The sequence below is a fragment of the Accipiter gentilis genome, unplaced genomic scaffold (genome assembly GCF_929443795.1).
Source record: "Accipiter gentilis unplaced genomic scaffold, bAccGen1.1, whole genome shotgun sequence".
NCBI lineage: Eukaryota > Metazoa > Chordata > Aves > Accipitriformes > Accipitridae > Astur > Astur gentilis.
Genome location: NW_026060932.1, coordinates 1 through 14,988, shown reverse-complemented (window position 1 = coordinate 14,988; position 14,988 = coordinate 1). Strand labels below are relative to the sequence as shown.

The 14,988-nt window shown below is 61.7% G+C and overlaps 3 protein-coding genes across 7 annotated transcripts; 1 reads left to right on the top strand and 2 right to left on the bottom strand.

Annotated features, from left to right (window-relative positions):
• Positions 1-211: 211 nt before the first annotated feature.
• On the top strand, positions 212-7,832 carry RBM42 (RNA binding motif protein 42; the record flags this gene model as incomplete). Its single annotated transcript, XM_049797351.1, has 4 exons — positions 212-394; positions 1,058-1,178; positions 1,360-1,554; positions 7,602-7,832. Coding segments are annotated over 4 exons (612 nt in total), but the record flags the coding sequence as incomplete, so codon positions are not given.
• LOC126037118 (uncharacterized) lies at positions 1,562-6,485 on the bottom strand. 5 transcript variants are annotated; one of them, XR_007505514.1, is made up of 5 exons: positions 5,925-6,485; positions 4,539-4,932; positions 2,938-3,131; positions 1,981-2,341; positions 1,562-1,760 (listed from the first exon to the last, which is right to left on the bottom strand). XR_007505514.1 is itself a non-coding variant. In XM_049797350.1 (5 exons), the coding sequence occupies exons 1-4, from the start codon at positions 6,092-6,094 to the stop codon at positions 2,185-2,187; spliced, it is 915 nt and encodes a 304-aa protein (XP_049653307.1). In that variant the 5' UTR covers positions 6,095-6,485; the 3' UTR covers positions 1,562-1,760; positions 2,166-2,184. The 5 variants fall into 5 exon arrangements, 2 of the variants coding, with proteins under 2 accessions (XP_049653307.1, XP_049653305.1); XM_049797350.1 differs by having other exon boundaries at positions 2,166-2,341; XM_049797348.1 differs by lacking the exon at positions 1,562-1,760 and having other exon boundaries at positions 1,893-2,341.
• A 308-nt stretch (positions 7,833-8,140) lies between the features above and the next one.
• On the bottom strand, positions 8,141-13,899 carry HAUS5 (HAUS augmin like complex subunit 5; the record flags this gene model as incomplete). Its single annotated transcript, XM_049797347.1, has 14 exons — positions 8,141-8,343; positions 8,443-8,557; positions 8,648-8,762; positions 8,877-8,934; positions 9,001-9,116; positions 9,504-9,584; positions 10,720-10,876; positions 11,174-11,319; positions 11,805-11,868; positions 12,244-12,338; positions 12,442-12,493; positions 13,424-13,497; positions 13,615-13,678; positions 13,761-13,899. Coding segments are annotated over 14 exons (1,451 nt in total), but the record flags the coding sequence as incomplete, so codon positions are not given.
• Between the last annotated feature and the right edge of the window lie 1,089 nt (positions 13,900-14,988).

Genomic DNA, 14,988 nt, shown 5'->3' with positions numbered 1-14,988 from the left:
GGGGGGTGGTGGGGGGCAATTGGGGGTCTGGGGGGGCAAATTTTACCCCTGGGGGGGGGCAAATTTTGGCCCCGGGGGGGTAATTTACCCCCCGGGGGGGTAAATTCAGTCGGGGGGGCAAATTTGGGGGTTGGGGGAGGGGTAAATTTTGGGGAGGGGCGGGGCAAATCCCGCCCCCCCCCCCCCCCCGGTGACCCCGTTGACCCCGCAGGAGGAGCCGCCGCCCCCTCGGGCTCCGCCCCCCGAGGAGACTCGGATTGGGCCCTGCCTCCCCGCCGGCCCCGCCCCGGCCCCCGCCGGCCCGCCCGAGCCCCGCCCGGGCCCCGCCTTGGCCCCGCCCGCGCCTCGCCCGCGCCGGCCCCGCCCGCCCGACCCGCCCTTCTTGCCCCCTGAGGTGAGAGCTGGAAGGAGGGGGCGGGGTTTGTTGGGGGGTGGGCGGGGTTTCCTGCAGGGGGAGGAGTCTCTTGGGAGGGGGGCGGGGTTTGCTGGAAGGGGCGGGGGAGCTTGTGGGCGGGGTTTCTGTGGGTGGGGCTGGGGCAGGTGGGGGCGGGGCTTTATGGATTGGGGTGGGGTGGGTGAGGTTCTTGGGGCGGGGCTTCGCCGAGAGGGTGGAGCCGTTTTGGGGGCGGGGTTTGCCGGAAAGAGGGCGGGGTTAGGGAGTGCTATGGGGGTGGAGCCTTATAGTAAAAGGGCGTGGCCTGGGGGGCGGGGAGGAGGTCAGTTAGGGGCGGGGTTTCTTGGGAGGGGTGGGTTGAGGGAGGCCTATTGGGTGGGTGGAGCCTCCTGGAGGAGGGGCGTGGCTTCCTACAAACAGGTGTGGCTTCTTTCTAATGGGGCGTGGCTTCCTACAAACAGGTGTGGCTTCTTTCTAATGGGGCGTGGCTTCTTTCTAATGGGGCGTGGCTTCCTACAAAGGAGGCGGAGCCTCTGGGCCAGACCAGACCAATGTTGCCGGTGGGGAGAGGCCGTGGGCGTGGCTCAGGGGAGGGACGGGCGTGTCCGGGCTCGGCTGGGCGTGTCCGCGTGATTGACAAGCCTATTCCCCGCCCCTCCCCAGGTAGGGGCGGAGCCAGCGGCGGAAGACAAAAAAAAGGGGCGGGGCGAGCGGCTCAAACGTTGCATCCGGACGGCGGCCGGGAGCAGCTGGGAGGATCCCAGTTTGCTGGAGTGGGACGCCGGTAGGGATACTGGGAATACTGGGAATACTGGGAATACTGAGGGACAAGGAGGGGGGGGGAGGGGCGGAGCGCGTCGGCCGGAATTGGGGAACGGCGTCGCCGTGACATCACCGCGTCGGCGTCGCCGCGTCAATCGTCGCCGCGTCAATCGTCGCCGCGTCCCCTCGTCTCTCGTCCGCAGACGATTTCCGGATTTTTTGCGGCGATTTGGGAAACGAGGTGAACGACGACATTTTGGGACGAGCGTTCGGGCGTTATCCGTCCTTCCTGAAAGCGAAAGTTATCCGGGATAAACGCACCGGGAAGACGAAGGGTTACGGTTTCGTTTCCTTCAAGGATCCCAACGATTACGTCCGCGCCATGAGGGAGATGAACGGTAACGGGGACGGCGGGGGGACATCGGGGACATCGAGGGATCGCGGGGACGTCGAGGGGTTTGGGAATGTTTGGGATTTTGGGATAACGGGGAAGACGGAGGGACGCGGTTGGTTTGGGATCTTGGAGAACGTCAACGATGACGTTCGTAGTACGGGAGAGATGAGCGGTGGGAGATTTTGGGGACGTTGGGGACGTCGGAGGGACCTTGGGGACATCGGGGGGTTTGGGGACGTTGGGGACATCGAGGGATCTTGGGGACGTCAAGGGGTTTGGGAATGTTTGGGATTTTGGGATAACGGCGAAGACAGAGGGACGCAGTGGGTTCAGGATCTTGAAGAACGTCAACGATGACGTTCGTAGTACGGGAGAGATGAGCGGTGGGAGATTTTGGGGACGTTGGGGACATCAGAGGGACCTTGGGGACATCGGGGATGTTGGGGACATTAGGGATATTGAGGGATCTTGGGAATATTTGGGATAACAGGGAAGATGGAGGGATGTGGTTGGTTAGGGATCTTGGAGAACGTCAACGATGACGTTCGTAGTACAGGAGAGATGAGCGGGAGAAGATTTTGGGGACGTTGGGGACATCGGAGGGACCTTGGGGACATCGGGGATGTTGGGGACATTAGGGATATTGAGGGATCTTGGGAATATTTGGGATAACAGGGAAGACGGAGGGACGTGGTTGGTTTGGGATCTTGAAGAACATCAACGATGACGTTCGTAGTACGGGAGAGATGAGCGGTGGGAGATTTTGGGGACGTTGGGGACGTCGGAGGGACCTTGGGGACATCGGGGGCTTTAGGGACATTGGGGACATCGAGGGATCTTGGGGACGTCGAGGGGTTTGGGAATATTTGGGATATTGGGATAACGGGGAAGACGGAGGGACGCAGTTGGTTTGGGATCTTGAAGAACGTCAACGATGACGTTCGTAGTACGGAAGAGATGAGCGGTGGGAGATTTTGGGGACATCGGAGGGACCTTGGGGACATCGGGGGTTTTAGGGACATTGGGGACATCGAGGGATCTTGGGGACGTCGAGGGGTTTGGGAATGTTTGGGATATTGGGATAACGGGGAAGACGGAGGGATGTGGTTGGTTTGGGATCTTGAAGAACGTCAACGATGACGTTCGTAGTACGGGAGAGATGAGCGGTGGGAGATTTTGGGGACGTTGGGGACATCAGAGGGACCTTAGGGACATCGGAGATGTTGGGGACATCGAGGGGTTTGGGAATGTTTGGGATATTGGGATAACGGGGAAGACGGAGGGACGCGGTTGGTTTGGGATCTTGAAGAACGTCAACGATGACGTTCGTAGTACGGGAGAGATGAGCGGTGGGAGATTTTGGGGACGTTGGGGACATCGGAGGGACCTTGGGGACATCGGGGATGTTGGGGACATCGAGGGATATTGAGGGATCTTGGGAACATTTGGGATATTGGGATAACGGGGAAGACGGAGGGACGCGGTGGGTTCGGTTTTTTGAAGAACGTCAACGATGACGTTCGTAGTACGGAAGAGATGAGCGGTGGGAGATTTTGGGGACGTTGGGGACATCGGAGGGACCTTGGGGACATCGGGGGCTTTAGGGACATTGGGGACATCGAGGGATCTCGGGGACGTCGAGGGATATTGAGGGATCTTGGGAACATTTGGGATATTGGGATAACGGGGAAGACGGAGGGACGCGGTGGGTTCGGTTTTTTGAAGAACGTCAACGATGACGTTCGTAGTACGGAAGAGATGAGCGGGAGGAGATTTTGGGGACGTCGGAGGGACCTTGGGGACATCGGGGGTTTTAGGGACATTGGGGACATCGAGGGATCTTGGGGACGTCGAGGGGTTTGGGAATATTTGGGATATTGGGATAACGGGGAAGACGGAGGGACGCGGTTGGTTTGGGATCTTGAAGAACGTCAACGATGACGTTCGTAGTACGGAAGAGATGAGCGGTGGGAGATTTTGGGGACATCGGAGGGACCTTGGGGACATCGGGGGTTTTAGGGACATTGGGGACATCGAGGGATCTTGGGGACGTCGAGGGGTTTGGGAATGTTTGGGATATTGGGATAACGGGGAAGACGGAGGGATGTGGTTGGTTTGGGATCTTGAAGAACGTCAACGATGACGTTCGTAGTACGGGAGAGATGAGCGGTGGGAGATTTTGGGGACGTTGGGGACATCAGAGGGACCTTAGGGACATCGGGGACGTTGGGGACATCGAGGGGTTTGGGAATGTTTGGGATATTGGGATAACGGGGAAGACGGAGGGACGCGGTTGGTTTGGGATCTTGAAGAACGTCAACGATGACGTTCGTAGTACGGGAGAGATGAGCGGTGGGAGATTTTGGGGACGTTGGGGACGTCGGAGGGACCTTGGGGACATCGGGGATGTTGGGGACATCGAGGGATATTGAGGGATCTTGGGAACATTTGGGATATTGGGATAACGGGGAAGATGGAGGGACGCAGTTGGTTTGGTTTTTTGAAGAACGTCAACGATGACGTTCATAGTACGGGAGAGATGAGCGGTGGGAGATTTTGGGGACGTTGGGGACGTCGGAGGGACCTTGGGGACATCGGGGGCTTTAGGGACATTGGGGACATCGAGGGATCTCGGGGACGTCGAGGGGTTTGGGAATGTTTGGGATTTTGGGATAACGGGGAAGACGGAGGGACGCGGTGGGTTCAGGATCTTGAAGAACGTCAACGATGACGTTCGTAGTACGGAAGAGATGAGCGGGAGGAGATTTTGGGGACGTCGGAGGGACCTTGGGGACATCGGGGGTTTTAGGGACATTGGGGACATCGAGGGATCTTGGGGATGTCGAGGGGTTTGGGAATATTTGGGATATTGGGATAACGGGGAAGACGGAGGGACGCGGTTGGTTTGGGATCTTGAAGAACGTCAACGATGACGTTCGTAGTACGGAAGAGATGAGCGGTGGGAGATTTTGGGGACATCGGAGGGACCTTGGGGACATCGGGGGTTTTAGGGACATTGGGGACATCGAGGGATCTTGGGGACGTCGAGGGGTTTGGGAATATTTGGGATATTGGGATAACGGGGAAGACGGAGGGACGTGGTTGGTTTGGGATCTTGAAGAACGTCAACGATGACGTTCGTAGTACGGGAGAGATGAGCGGTGGGAGATTTTGGGGACGTTGGGGACATTGGAGGGACCTTGGGGACATCGGGGACGTTGGGGACATCGAGGGGTTTGGGAATATTTGGGATTTTGGGATAACGGGGAAGACGGAGGGACGCGGTTGGTTTGGGATCTTGAAGAACGTCAACGATGACGTTCGTAGTACGGGAGAGATGAGCGGTGGGAGATTTTGGGGACGTTGGGGACGTCGGAGGGACCTTGGGGACATCGGGGATGTTGGGGACATCGAGGGATATTGAGGGATCTTGGGAACATTTGGGATATTGGGATAACGGGGAAGACGGAGGGACGCGGTTGGTTCGGTTTTTTGAAGAACGTCAACGATGACGTTCGTAGTACGGGAGAGATGAGCGGTGGGAGATTTTGGGGACGTTGGGGACATCGGAGGGACCTTGGGGACATCGGGGGCTTTAGGGACATTGGGGACATCGAGGGATCTCGGGGACGTCGAGGGGTTTGGGAATGTTTGGGATTTTGGGATAACGGGGAAGACGGAGGGACGCGGTGGGTTCAGGATCTTGAAGAACGTCAACGATGACGTTCGTAGTACGGAAGAGATGAGCGGTGGGAGATTTTGGGGACGTCGGAGGGACCTTGGGGACATCGGGGGTTTTAGGGACATTGGGGACATCGAGGGATCTTGGGGATGTCGAGGGGTTTGGGAATATTTGGGATATTGGGATAACGGGGAAGACGGAGGGACGCGGTTGGTTTGGGATCTTGAAGAACGTCAACGATGACGTTCGTAGTACGGAAGAGATGAGCGGTGGGAGATTTTGGGGACATCGGAGGGACCTTGGGGACATCGGGGGTTTTAGGGACATTGGGGACATCGAGGGATCTTGGGGACGTCGAGGGGTTTGGGAATTTTTGGGATATTGGGATAACGGGGAAGACGGAGGGATGTGGTTGGTTTGGGATCTTGAAGAACGTCAACGATGACGTTCGTAGTACGGGAGAGATGAGCGGTGGGAGATTTTGGGGACGTTGGGGACATCAGAGGGACCTTGGGGACATCGGAGATGTTGGGGACATCGAGGGGTTTGGGAATGTTTGGGATATTGGGATAACGGGGAAGACGGAGGGACGCGGTTGGTTTGGGATCTTGAAGAACATCAACGATGACGTTCGTAGTACGGGAGAGATGAGCGGGAGAAGATTTTGGGGACGTTGGGGACGTCGGAGGGACCTTGGGGACATCGGGGACATTTGGGGACATTTGGGGACTTTGGGGACATCAACGATTTTGGGGACATTTGGGGACATTTGAGAAGTTTGGGGACATTGAAGATTTTGGGGACTTTTGGGGACATCAAGGACTTTGGGGACATTTGGGGACATTGAGGAATTTGGGGACATTTGGGGAGTTTAGGGATATTTGGGGACATTTGGGGACGTGGAGGAACTTGGGGACATTTGGGGGAATTTGGGGACATTTGGGGAAATTTCAGGCTTTGGGGAGATTTGGGGACACTGAGAATTTGGGGACATTTGGGGGAATTTGAGACTTTGGGGACATTTGGGGACATTGAGGAATTTGGGGAAGTTTGGGGGAATTTGGGGACATTTGGGGAAATTTCAGGCTTTGGGGACATCGAGGAATTTGGGGACATTTGGGGACATTGAGGAATTTGGGGACATTTGGGGACATTGAGGAATTTTGGGACATTTGGGGACATTTGGGGGAATTTGGGGGCGGGGACTCAGAGGGACCCTCAGCCCCACATTCCCCAGGGCAGCTCCCAGTATAGCCCAGTGCCTCCCAGTCCTTCCCAGTCCCCTCCCAGTTCATCCCAGTCGCCTCCCAGTTCATCCCAGTCCCTTCCAGTCCTTTCTGGTCTCTTCCCAGTTCTCTCCCAGTGCTCCCAGTCCCTTCCCAGTATCCCCAGTCGCTTCCAGTCCCCTCCCAGTCCTTCCCAGTCCCCTCCCAGTGTTCCCAGTCCCCTCCTACTTCATCCCAGTCCACTCCCAGTTCATTCCAGTCCCCTCCCAGTTAATCTCAGTCCCCTCCCAGCCCCTCCCAGTTCATCCCAGTCCCCTCCCAGTGTTCCCAGTCCCCTCCTACCTCATCCCAGTCCCCTCCCAGTTCCCTCCGTTCATCCCAATCCCCTCCCAGTCCTTCCCACTCCCCTCCCAGTTCATCCCAGTCCCCTCCCAGTGGTCCCAGTCCCCTCCTACCCCATCCCAGTCCCCTCCCAGTCCCCTCCTGCTGCCCCCATCCCCTCCCAGTCCCCTCCCAGTGTTCCCAGTCCCCTCCCAGTGTTCCCAGTCCCCTCCCACCTCATCCCAGCCCCTCCCAGCCCCTCCCAGTCCCCTCCCAGTGTTCCCAGTCCCCTCCCAGTCCCATCCTACCTCATCCCAGTCCCCTCCCAGTGTTCCCAGTCCCTCTCAGTCTCCTCCTACTTCTCCCTCGTCCCCTCCCAGTCCATCCCAGTCCCCTCCCAGTTCATCCCAGTCCCCTCCCGCTGCCCCCAGCCCCTCCCAGTCCATCCCAGTCCCCTCCCAGTGTTCCCAGTCCCTCTCAGTCTCCTCCTACTTCTCCCTAGTCCCCTCCCAGTCCATCCCAGTCCCTTCCCAGTCCATCCCATTCTTTCCCAGGCCCCTCCCAGTCCCCTCAAATCCCCTCCCAGTCCATCCCAGTCCCCTCCCAGTGTTCCCAGTCCCCTCCCAGTCCCATCCTACCTCATCCCAGTCCCCTCCCAGTGTTCCCAGTCCCTCTCAGTCTCCTCCTACTTCTCCCTCGTCCCCTCCCAGTCCCCTCCCAGTCGCTCCCAGTCCCCTCCCGCTGCCCCCAGCCCCTCCCAGTCCCCTCCCAGTGCCCTCCCAGTCGCTCCCAGTCCCACCAGTGCCCCCTCTCCCCCGCCAGGGAAGTACGTGGGCAGCCGCCCCATCAAACTGCGGAAAAGCATGTGGAAGGATCGGAATCTGGAGGTCGTGCGGCGGAAACAGCGGGAGAAGAAGAAACTGGGGCTGAGATAACGCCGGACTGGGACAAACTGGGAGCCACTGGGAGGGACTGGGACAAACTGGGAGGGGACTGGGACGCACTGGGAGGGACCGGGGGGAGCGGCGGGAAGCGCAATAAAGGCCACGTGGCTGCTTCGTACGGCCGGCTCTGGGGAGGGGCGGGGTGGGCGTGGCCTGCGGCGGGGTGTGGCCCGGGGGAGGGCGTGGTCTGCGAAGGGGCGTGGTGGGAGGGGAGGGGCCTGCGGGGGTGGGCGGAGTTAGCGCCGGTCCTACGTTATGTGCGAGGGTCGGGCTCGGTGGCGGTTGCGGGCGTGGCCCTGGGTGTGGCCCCCGGCAGGGGCGTGGCCCTCGGTATGGGGGTGTCTCCAGCCCCGCCCACCCGAAACACAGCACCACGCCCAGTCGCGTCTCAGCCAATGCTTTATTGAGAGGGGGAGTTCGGCCAATAGGAGCGTCGGGTGAGAGTTCAGGGGTGGGGCTTGTTCCGGTTCCGCCTCTCCGCCGGGTGGGTGGGCGGGGCCGAGGGGAGTGGGCGGGGACAGGGGAGGGCGTGGGCCGCCCGGCTCCAGCGCCGCATCCAATGGGAGAAGGGGATGTTGCCTGGGGGCGGGGCCAAGGTCCACTGGGCCGGCTGCTCCCACCTGTGGGAGGGGAGAAACGGGTGTGACATCACAGGGTGGGGCCTTCCGTAGCCCCGCCCCCTTTCGACCCCCACCCCCTGCGGGGCGGCGCAAGCTCACCATTGGTTGACGAGAGCCTGGAGGCGGGGCCAAGCCTCGATGCGCTGATGGCTCTGGGCGGCCAATAGGCGGAGCCGGGGGAGGAGCTCGGTGTTGGCCCCGCCCGCCGCCCTTCCTGGATGGGCGGGGATAAAACAAAGTGAGGGTGGGCGGGGCCAGACCCCACCCAAACCCGTGGAGCCCCGCCCCCTTCCCCACTACTTACCCAAAACTGGGTGGGGCTGAGGCGGCTCCGCCCCTTCCCCGGGCTCCGCCCTCGAGCCCCGCCCGCGCAGCTCCTGGCGCAGGGCCGCCGCCCGACACAGCGCCCACTGGGGGGCCTGCAACAGGACACGCCCGCTTAGGCCACGCCCCTTCCCTCCAAATCGCCTCCCCCGTACGTGCCACACCCGCCCGAGTAGCCCCACCCATCCGCATAGCCCCGCCTCTCTCACCTTATAGGGCGGCAACCCGAGGGCGTGGCAAATGCGCAGCAGAGGATCCGGGGCGGGGCTGAAAGGGGGAGGAGTCAGAAAAGGGCGTGGCCCGACCCCACCCCCCCCAGAGCATGCGACTCACCCCGGGCGGGGCTCTCCCAGTGCTCCCAGTTCGACCAGTAACTGCCGCAGCCGCTCCCCTTCCTGCGCCAGGGCGGGGGGGGCCACGCCCAGCTCGGCCTGTGCCACGCCCCTCACCTGCAGACACGCCCAAAAAACCCCAAAACGATCAAATAAAATGGGGGGTGGGGGGGGGGAGACCCCAAACTTAAACCCCGCCCTCCCAAATTAAGCCCCACCCCCAAAAACCCACCCCCACCGCCCTAAAATTAAGCCCCACCCCTAACTTAAACCCCGCCCCCAAGCAAGACACGCCCCCCTGTAAAATTTTTGGGGTCTCCCCCCCCAAATTTAACACTCAAAACCCAAATCGAGGCAGATTTTAAAGGGACGGTGTCGGGTTTTGGGGCCCCGCCCCTCAGATTTGGGGGGTGGGCGTGGCCTGGGAACCCCCCCCCCAGGGTTTGGGTGGATTTTGGGGGCCCCCCCCCCCCCAAAATTTGGGGATTTTTTGGGGTCCCCCACCTGCTTTTGGAGGGGCCGGAGCCGCTTTTTGAGGGTCCCGGTGGCGGCGGCCAAAGTTCGGAGCCGGCGCTGCCGACGTTTCTGGAGGGGGGGGGGGACCCCAAAATTAAGGGGATCCCCCCCCCCCAGCACCCCAAAATCCCCCCCCGTACCCCAAAAATTCCCCCTCGGACCCCAAAATCCCCCCCCATACCCCCAAATTCCGCCCAGAACCCCCCAAATCCCCCCCACACCCCAAATTCCCCCCCCCGCACCCCAAAATCCCTCCCCAGCTCCCCCACCCCCCCAAAACCCCAATTTTCCCCCCCCCAACCCCCAAAATCCCCCCCCAGGGCCCCCCCAAACCCCAAATTCTCCCCTTGAACCCCAAAAATCCCCCCCCAGCACCCCCAAACCCCAAAATCCCCCCCCAGAGCCCCCCCATGAACCCCAAAATCCCCCCCAGAACCCCAAATTCCCCCCCCCGCACCCCAAAAATCTCCCCCAAAACCCCAAATTCCCCCCCCAGCACCCCAAAATCCCCCCCAGAACCCCAAAATCCCACCCCAGAGCCCCCCCAAACCCCAAATTCCCACCCCCGCCCCCCAAAATCCCCCCCAAATCCCCGAATTCCCCCCCCACACCCCAAAAATCCCCCCAAAAAAACCCAAATTCCCCCCCCCGCACCCCAAAATCCCCCCCAAAACCCAAATTCCCCCCCTTGAACCCCCAAAATCCCCCCAAACCCCAAATTTCCCCCCCCGCACCCCAAAATCCCCCCCCCAAATCCTATATTTCCCCCCCAGCACCCCAAAATCCCACCCAGGGCCCCCCCAAACCCCAAAATCCCACCCCCGCCCCCCAAAAATCCCCCCCAAAACCCCAAATTTCCCCCCCAGCACCCCAAAATCCCCCCCAGGACCCCCCCAAACCCCAAATTCCCACCCCCGCCCCCCAAAATCCCCCCCAAATCCCCAAATTCCCCCCCCACACCCCAAAAATCCCCCCAAAAAACCCAAATTCCCCCCCCGCACCCCAAAATCCCCCCCAAAATCCCCCCCGCACCCCAAAATCCCCCCCCAAACCCCAAATTCCCCCCCCCACCCCCCAAAATCGCCCCCCCAGGACCCCCAAATCCCACCCAGCACCCCAAAATCCCCCCCAGGGCCCCCCCAAACCCCCAAATTCCCCCCCCCCACCCCCCAAAATCCCCCCCCCCCCGCCCCCCAAAACTGACCAGCCGGTGCCGGAGGAGCCGCAGGCGCCGTCGCGGTTCCTCCGTGGAAAAATTTGGGGGGGTCGTCGCCGCCGTCGTCCCCCCCCCCCCAAATTTTTGCACCCCCCGATTTAGAGCCCCCCGCGCCCCCGTCAGCCACGCGACCTCCAGCGCCAATCTGGGGGGGGGGGGGGCACAAAAAAAATGGGGGGGGGGGGTCCCCAAAATAGTCCCGGGGGGGTCCCAGCACCCATTTTGGGGGTCCCCAAAATGGCTGGGGGGGGCCAGGACAAATTTTTGGGGGGGGTCTGGGGTCCCCAAAATGGCCGGGGGGGGGGTTAAAGGGGGGATTTGGGGGGGGCCCTAAGGGTGCCAGCCCCCATTTTTGGGGGTTTTGGGGTGCGCTGGGGGGGGGTGATAAGATTTTTGGGGGGGTCACGAGATTTTTGGGGGTTCCCCGGGGGGGGGGCGTTACCTGGCGGCGTCTTGAATTTTGGGGTCCCCCCCCAGGCGCTGGGTCAGGCGCTGGCGCAGGCGGCTCAACCGGAGGCGCAGGGGGGGCAACCGGGCGGCCAGGGGGGGCAACTGGCCCCACAACCCCCCCACGGCCCCCCAACATTCCTGAGGGGGGGGGACGGGACACCCCCAAATCCGTGGGGGGGCCCTAAAATCTCCGACGTGGCCCCCCCCGGCTCCTAAATCCCCCCCAAGTGCCCCCCAAATCCCCCCCAGAGACCTCGAAAATGGTTTTACCCAGAATGTGCCCCCCCCTCCAGTCCCAAAATTTGCCTTTATCCCCCCCGCGCCCCCCAAAAATGACCCCGCCCCCCCAAATTCCCACCCTGACCCCCCAAAAACTGACCCCGCCCCCCCAATTTCCCACCCTGACCCCCCAAAATTGACCCCGCCCCCCCAATTTCCCACCCTGACCCTCCAAAAACTGACCCCGCCCCCCCAATTTCCCACCCTGACCCCCCAAAATTGACCCCGCCCCCGCAAATTCCCACCGTGATCCCCCAAAAATTGACCCCGCCCCCCCCAATTCCCACCCTGACCCCCCCAAAAATTGGCCCCGCCCCCCCCAATTTCCCCCTCCCCCCCCCCACCTCAATGAGCTTCTTCACAGTGGGCGGAGCCTCGGGGTCAAGGTCGGGGTCAAGGTCACTTTTCCTACAAGGGGGGAAATAAAGGAGCAGGGCCAGGCCCCGCCCCTTTCCATAGGCTCCACCCACTTCCCCAAGCTCCTCCCCCAGCCTTTAGCCCCGCCCTGTCTCAAAACCACACCCCCAACTAGCCCCACCCCTCGGGAAAAGACCCGCCCCCCCCCCAATACCCCCCCTCTCCTGGAAAAGGGCAAGACCACACCCCTTCTTTAGCCCCGCCCCTTGGAGCCCCACCCCCTTGAGCAAGCCCCACCCCCATCCCCTTAGCCCCACCCCTAAGGGAAAAGCTCCACCCCCAGCCTTATCCCCACCCACCATCTCTCCGCCCACTTCAGAAACGCCCCGCCCTCTCCCCCAAGCCCCGCCCCCTCCCAGCACCCACCAAGGGCGTGGCGGGCGTGGCGGGCGTGTCCTCTCCCGGGCCAGGTGCTCCAGGGCCCAAAGCACCGCCCCCGGGGCGTGGCGGCTCAGCACCGCCTGTGGGGGGGGGGAGGGGAGGGACACGCCCAAGTGTCGGGGGCAGGGAGGGGACAGAGGTGGCTGGCGCCACGCCCCGGCCACGCCCCGGCCCCGCCCTCACCTTGGCCGCCCGCAGCCAGCGCTCGTTAGCGGCGTCCGGCGGTTCGCGCGTCCTGCGGGCGACGAGCGGCGGCGATTGATTGACAGGTCGGGTGATTGACAGTTCGGGTGATTGATTGACAGGTCGGGTGATTGATTGACAGGTCGGGTGATTGACAGGCGAGCGACAGGCGGGTCGGGGTGGTAATTAGCATGCAAAACGAAGCAGAGGTGAGTTGATTGACAGGTCGGTGATTGACAAGGGAGTGATTGACAGGTTGGTGATGGTCAGGTCGCAGTGATTGACAGGTGAATCGATCAGAATGATTGACAGACCGGGATGATTGACAGACCGGGATGATTGACAGACCAGGATGATTGACAGGGCAATTAATTGACGAGTCAGAGCGAGCCATTAGCAACAAAAATTGATTGACAAGGCACAAATGATTGACAGGTCGAAGTGAAGCGCCAGGGTAATTGACAGCTCGGTGATTGATGAGATGATTGACAGGTCAAGGTGACTGACAGGATGATTGACAGCCCGCGCGGACGAGCGAGGGTGAAATATTTGATGAGTCGGAATGATTGACAGGTCGAAAACGAGCGACAAGATGATTGACAGGTCAGCCTGACGCGGCGGAGCGAGTGATTGACAGGTCGCAGTGATTGATTGACAGGTGACGACAGCCAGCAGAGCAGCGTGATTGACAGATGAAGATGATTGACAGGTCGGAATAATTGACCAGCCCCGCTAATTAGCAGCGTTAGCGCTAACGAAGGTGATGATTGACAGGTGTCAAATGATTGACAGGTGCAGGGCTGTCAATCAAATGAAATGATTGACAGCTGACAGATGATTGACAGATAGAGAAGAACGGGGAGATGAAGGGTGATTGACAGCCGAAGAGATCACGTGACCGACGGGCACCGCCCAATCGGCAAACGAGCGACAAAGGAGCCGGCAGGGCGGGGCTGAGGGGGTGGGGTGGGGCGGGGCTTACTCCTCAGGCGGGCGTGGCTCCAGCCCCGCCTCCAGCGCCTCCGCCCGCATCCGGCAGACGGCCCGAACCGACACCTGAAAGGGAGGGGGAGGAGCCAGCTCACCGAGAGCCACGCCCACCCCCGTAGCCCCACCCACCTCGAGCCACGCCCCCTCCGGGCCCCACCCACCCCAAGCCCCGCCCGCTCTCACCAGCACTTCCGGCTCCACCCCCAGGGCGACGGCCGCCTCCAGCTCCGGCCCCGCATCCCACCGCCTGCGGGAGCAAGGGATCATGGGAAGGGCCACGCCCGGGCGGGCGAGCCCCGCCCACCCGCCCGCCCTCGCCTGTCACTCACCCTGGGGGCGGGCCCAGGGCCCCCCGCCCCGCCCGCAGCTGCTGCCCCGCCCTCGCCGCCGACGCCCCCATCAGCCGCAGCTCCAGCCCCCGCCGAAGCTCCGCCCCTCGCCGGGATTGCCCCGCCCCTAGCTCCGCCTCTAAAATAAAAAAAAAAAGGGGGAAGGTCACATGACCCACTCCCCCCCCCCCCCAAAAAAAGGGGCGGGGACACCCCACCCCCCCCAAACTCACCCAGCTCCAGAGCCGCCTCCTGGGGCCCCGCCCAGGGCCACGCCCAGCCCCTCCACCTCCTGCCGCAGGCGGGACAACGCCCCCTCGGGCGGGGCCAGCCCCGCCCCCTGGTCAAAGGTCAGCAAGAGACACACAACCCCCCCACCACCCCCCCCCCCCAAAAAATTGGGGGGGGATAACACCCCCCCCCCCCCAAAATTTGGGGTATCCTCCTCTTTGCCCCGCCCACAATTTGGAAAAACTCCCTAATTGCCCCGCCCACAATTTAGAGTCCCGCCTAATTACCCCGCCCCTAATTAGCGCACTCCCCTAATTGCCCCCCCCCTAATTTTAGGGACCCCCCTAATTGCCCCCCCCCCCCCAATTTAATAACACCCCTAATTGCCCCCCCCCACTCCCAAATTTGGGAAACGCCCCTAATTAACCCCCCCCCCCCAATTTCACAGACCCCCCTAATTGCCCCACCCCGAATTTGGGGACCCCCCCAAGTGCCCCCCCCCAAATTAGGGGACCCCCAAATTTCCCCCCCCCCCAAATTTGCCCCCCAAAATTTGCCCCCCCCCCCCCCCTTCACCTTGGTCTCTTCCAGGTGCCGGTACCTGAACCCCGAGTTAAGGAACAAAATTTTTTTTTGGGGGGGGGGGACGACACGACTTGGGACCCCCCCCCCGGGTTTTTGGGGTGGCCCCCCCCAAGTTTTTAGGTGCCCCCCCAAGTTTTGGGGTGCCCCCCCCCCAAAATTTTGGGATACCAAAGCAAATTCCCCCGAATTTTCTTCACTGTCCTGTAAAATAAAAACACCCCCCCCCAAAAAAAAAAAAATCAGACCCCTGGATGACTGGTGTCCCCCCAAAAAATGTTGGGGACCCCCCCCAGATTTTGGGGACCCCCCTCCCAAGATTTTGGGGGGGTCTCCCTGCCGGATTTGGGGGTTTTCCCCCCCCCCCCCCTCACCGTGGGTGTCGGACGTGGCGGGTGATGAATTCCCAAATGGG